Raw genomic sequence first — 5,194 nt, 5'->3', positions numbered from 1 at the left:
GTGCAGAAAAGGTACCAAAGGATGCGTCACAGTCTGCCAAAATCATCCACACCAATTCAAAATCCTGAGAACACTCCCCGCACCAAGACAAACATTCAACTGAAGAAATCCTTCTTGGATCCAGAGTCTGTTCCAGGAAATATAAAGAAGAGGTTGCTTTTCTCTAATGCTGTGATCCAGGAGATTCGCAATGCAGCCAGTTCTACATCTAAACAATCAACAAGATCTAACATACATAACATAATTGCTGGTTCTAAAGTGCTGAAAAAATACCGACTTATTAAGATGGTGCAAGAAGGGAAAGTCAAAGATGACCGTTCAGCAGAGACAAGCCAGACGTTATTGGGATTCTCTCCACAGTGATTAGTAACTTTCCTGGAGAGGGATGACAACTCCCGCACGTGCCCTGGAAAGAAGGACTGCTGTAAGACAGATAACAGTGGGAGCAAGAGACAGAAGTTTCTCTGTGATTACATTGCAAATCTTCATGCCAAATATGTAGCTGAAAACCCAGACAGGCGCAAGTTATCATTGTCTTCTTTTCAGCGTGTACGCCAGTCTCGCTGCCCCCATATCAAACACGTCCAGTTCTCGCCTAGGAACCTCTGCTTGTGCCAAAGACATCAAAACATGTCACTGAAACTGAAAGCTATGAAATCACTTGGTTTACCAGTGACCGAAAATCCAGATGATTTCATAAGGTGCAACACTACTGATGAGCAGGTAGATCGTCTCCTCGCGGAGTTACAACCAGGTCTAGTTCAGTTTGAAGAATGGAACAGAGTAGAGACTGACGGGAGAAAGAAGATTAAACTCACAAACGTATCACTGACAAGGCCAGAGTTTATCTCTCATTGTAAAACCAATATCCGGGAATTCCGAGAGCATGTAGAGCGCATCAAAAAGCAGTTTGAAGCCATTCTGGAATGCAAGAAGGATTTGCCTCCTGGAGAATGTGTTCTTCAAATGGACTTTGCTGAAAACTATACGTGTGTTCCTCTAGAAGAAATTCAAAGTGCTTACTGGACGCAGGAAAGTGTAACAATCCATCCCATCGTAGCCTATTTTCGTGACGGAAGCACAGAGAGTAGCAATCTCATTCACAAGAGCTTTGTTGCTGTGTCTGATGAAAAGGGGCATAACTCATCCATGGTCATCGCCATCCTGAAGAAAGTGGTTCCGAGACTCAAGGAATTGATTCCCAATCTATCAAAAATCCACTACTGGACGGATGGTCCTACTTCCCAATATCGGAACAAAACGATTTTCTCTCTTGTAGGGGATCACAGCATTGTTTTCCCTGGAGTCCGTGCCCAGTGGAACTTCTTTGAAGCTGGGCATGGAAAGGGTCCTTGTGATGGCATTGGAGGTACCGTCAAGCGCATGGCTGACAATGCAGTCAAACGCAAAGCAGTCATACAAGACGCAAAGGATTTCTTCACATGGGCGACCCAAGGGCATGGTTGTGAGACTAATTCAAAGATAGAATATTTCTTTGTGACCAAAGAGGAGTGTTCTTCAAGCAGTGAATTCATCACTCAGCAGTGGGGATCTGTAAAATCCTTTACAGGAACTCTGCAAGTGCATGCTGTCATTGGAAAAGATAAAGGAGTTCTCTTGAGAAATGTATCCTGCTATTGCACAAAGTGCAGAGAGGATAACCCTGCTGAAAGCATGTCAACTGGGCCAATGTGTGATGGATGCCAGCTTCGCCGTTTTGTGACGGGTAGACCTACAAAGAAATCTGAGGCATCGGATAAGGACAAGCCAATTCCGAGAAGTCAACTAGCAACATGAAGGAGCCATCAACGAGCACCACAGTACTGCCAAGTTACGACACAGATGACTGGATTGCCGCTGTGTACGACCAACAGTGGTACTTGGGTAAAGTGTTGGAATCTGACGAAAAAGAACTTCACGTCAACTTCCTTGCTGAATGCACAGGTCCTTTACTAATGAACAAATACAAATGGCCCATACGGAAAGATCTGATCTGGATAGCAAAGAAGAACGTTCTCTGTGCCATAGAACCTCCTGAACGCGATTCAGCTCGGATGCATGTACTGTCTGATCAGCAAAGGGCTATGATCAAAGAGAAATAGTGTATTTATTTCTGGGAAATGAAAAAAAAACAAAAAACAATTGGGCAGCATAACTATAAGGGCGTCCTTATTTGCCTGTGATTCGAGAGTTCGGACAATGTACTCTATTTTGCACTGTTACCAAACTGCAAATAAAAAAAGGGATTATTTCTAAAACCGTTTGTTTCATTCAAAGTTAAGAAATGTTTTTTAGTCCATTTTCAGATTCGCCTGTGTGTTATGTCGTCTATATTATATTCCTACCTAATTGTCATATTTCAATAGAAAATGATGTGAGTATATAAGCAGGTCTTATAAAGATAGCCTAATAATGAATAAACTATTTCTTTGACCTTTTCTGTAGACTTTTTTTCCTCAAAAACATTTTCAATCCTCACATTGAATGCGTTTTACCAATAATGTTATACTGTAAATAAGTTTGTGATGAAGTTTCATAATTTTGAACTAACAATACTTCCCTAATTTTTTAAACAGCAGAGAACTTAGAACAATAAATTTACCATTGTCTTATGCATAGGCCTAAAAGTTGGTCATATGGAACTAATTTAGCACCCAACTGTGGCATAAACATGCTAAATGGAACATCCATTTTGCTCATTTGTTGAGTAATAGCGTATTTCATTCACCAAGTCTTTGTCTCATTGATGTTTAGTGTCAATGTTTCCAAATACAATTTCATAACATAGAAGGAATCTTCTACAAGACTTAATGAAAAACTTACTAACATACGTTACTATAGTTCTATCATGTTTTTTATCATGATACATAGCGTTCTTATTTGTCCTGAATTTTAGATGTATTCACATGTAAGGATAATATACAACATCCACACTCTTATAGGGAATGCCTGTTGCCATAGAATGTCATTTAATGGTAAAATAAATTGACTGTTCTTAAACATTTGCAAATGCAAGATTGATGCTGACCAAAGAATAAATAGGAATTTCATTACAACCTGTTTCTTTAAGTGTGGGAGGAAGTAATAGGGAATCCATGTACTTTAGAAGTCCATTTTTATACAAGACATTGCATTTTATAACTCTGATATAATTACAACATTTCTCATTTATTCAGTAACATACGTTACTCATCAGTGGAACATACGTTACCAATGTTCAAGCAGCTGGTAATCATATCTTATCTTCTAGTATCACTTTTTTGTGTGAAAATGGAATAATATGACCTTCATACATTCAAACAGAGTTTAGAAAAAAATGATATTATGTCAATGTGATGGCCTAGCAAAGAAGATATGACTTCACTCAGATAAAGACTTAACATGTAAAACGAGGAGGTATATTTTGGGTCAGAATATGGGAGGAACGTGTCAGATTTTTTACTCTCACTCTTTTTGTCTCCATTTTTATTCTATTGGAATATGTTAATAACTAAACACTGTGACCAGAAAAAACTGATTTGTATTTGTATTTTCATATCAATCAAATAATTGACATTGTGGTAACGTAAGTTACATTATGCATTTTACACGTTGTTTCAAACTTGAGTCATGATTTTTCTGACCAATATTAAGCGTTCATATTTTACATTTTGAAAATTTGCTATTCAACGTTTTATATTGTAATAAAAATGGTTTTATTACTGAAACTTTATTTTTCTGTATTGGTGATTTCTCAAATGTGCCGAGTTAGTGGTTTTGGCCCCTGTATTCCATAATACAGGTGTGGATTTCTTTGGTCCCTTCTTCGTCAAGCAAGGTAGATTCCAGGTGAAGACATATGGCTGTATCTTCACTTGCATGGCTACAAGGGCTGTGCATCTTGAAGTAGCCAATTCGCTCGAAACAGACACATTCATCAATGCTCTCCGGAGGTTCATTAATCGGAGAGGCCAGCCGGCAAAAATCTGGGGTGACAACGGATCAAACTTCCGAGGTGCTCAATGCGAGCTAAAGGAAAACTTGGCCCAATTCAACTCCAAGAAGGTAAACAGATACCTGGCCCAATGAGGAATTGAGAGAACGTGTGTGTTTGTGTGTGTGTGCACGAACATGTGTTCTCACGCTCACACATTAACTTGAACACACAAATGGTCTCACGATTGACCACACCCATACACCCGCTTATGATACGTTGCACAAAAGGTGCATGTATATATTGAGAATAAACATTCAGTCAACTGTACAAGGCACTGCTTGGATTTATTCTTTGTCATTGGGTGTTGTTGCTGATATGCATTTGAACTTTGTGTTGATTCTGGGTTTGATTCTGCAGCTACACCTCAAAGTTTATAACTTTTGGCTATCTGGGATTTTGACAACTTTGCTTAGGACATAGACTTGAACATCTTTCTTAAATGTTGAGATCTTAAAGGCAGGCACACCAGTACAGCATGTGTGTCTATGATCTTGACTTCTATTCAATTGAGGCTTTCTTTTACATACCCCAATCCATGCCCAAGCTTATCCCCCAAGGTGGATGGTCAAAAACAAGAAACAAAGGATTCTATTGACCAAAGTGATTTTCATGGACTTAGTGCGTTTGGGTTGCTGAAGCAGGTATACCACTGCACATAACCATAAACATTATATTACATTACAGGAAAGTATATGTGGACAGGAAGTATACAGAGAGCAAGAGAGAGTGAGTGTGAGTGAGAGAGTGAGTGAGAGAGTGATAGGGCAAGGGGTGCATATAAAGCAAGATATATAATGAAACATTTCATTTTGCATAAAAACATTGACTGCTGTAGAAGTAACTGGTTACATGAATTATTAACCAACAACTACATTTCATTCCATAACTTAATGGAATCTGCCGCAACAGTCATAAAACATACATAAAGTCGGGCATAACATGAACAGCGTTCTAAAACAACCCTTGTTACATTCTTCTACCTACCAACCATTAACATCCAAGAAAATGGAACAAATAGGTAGACAGAGGCTGAAAATAGGGACAATTCAGTTTCATATACATCATTACAACAGTGGACAAACTGGCTTTCTCTTTCACTAATAATGGGGACAGTCCTTAATAAATAGGAACTGGGGGCCGTTTCATAAAGCTTTTTGTATGTTAAGAGCGACTTTAAGAACAACTGGTGAACCTTTCTTACGCGCTAAACCATCACCA

At 38.9% G+C, this 5,194-nt stretch overlaps 1 protein-coding gene across 1 annotated transcript; it reads left to right on the top strand.

Moving 5' to 3' along the window:
• Nucleotides 1-624: 624 nt before the first annotated feature.
• LOC121408727 lies at nt 625-1,904 on the top strand. The gene has a single exon (XM_041600337.1). It carries the CDS (start codon nt 631-633, stop codon nt 1,795-1,797), a length of 1,167 nt encoding a protein of 388 aa, XP_041456271.1. The 5' UTR covers nt 625-630; the 3' UTR covers nt 1,798-1,904.
• The last annotated feature ends 3,290 nt before the right edge of the window (nt 1,905-5,194 follow it).

The sequence above is a fragment of the Lytechinus variegatus genome, chromosome 2 (assembly GCF_018143015.1).
Source record: "Lytechinus variegatus isolate NC3 chromosome 2, Lvar_3.0, whole genome shotgun sequence".
Lineage (NCBI taxonomy): Eukaryota > Metazoa > Echinodermata > Echinoidea > Temnopleuroida > Toxopneustidae > Lytechinus > Lytechinus variegatus.
Note: the sequence above shows the minus strand (reverse complement) of the source record. Positions and strands in the feature narration are given on the sequence as shown.

What these genes read in the sequence shown, in the direction of transcription:
- LOC121408727 (XM_041600337.1), top strand. Translation starts at nt 631, where the DNA reads ATGTCACTGAAACTGAAAGCTATGAAATCACTTGGTTTACCAGTGACC.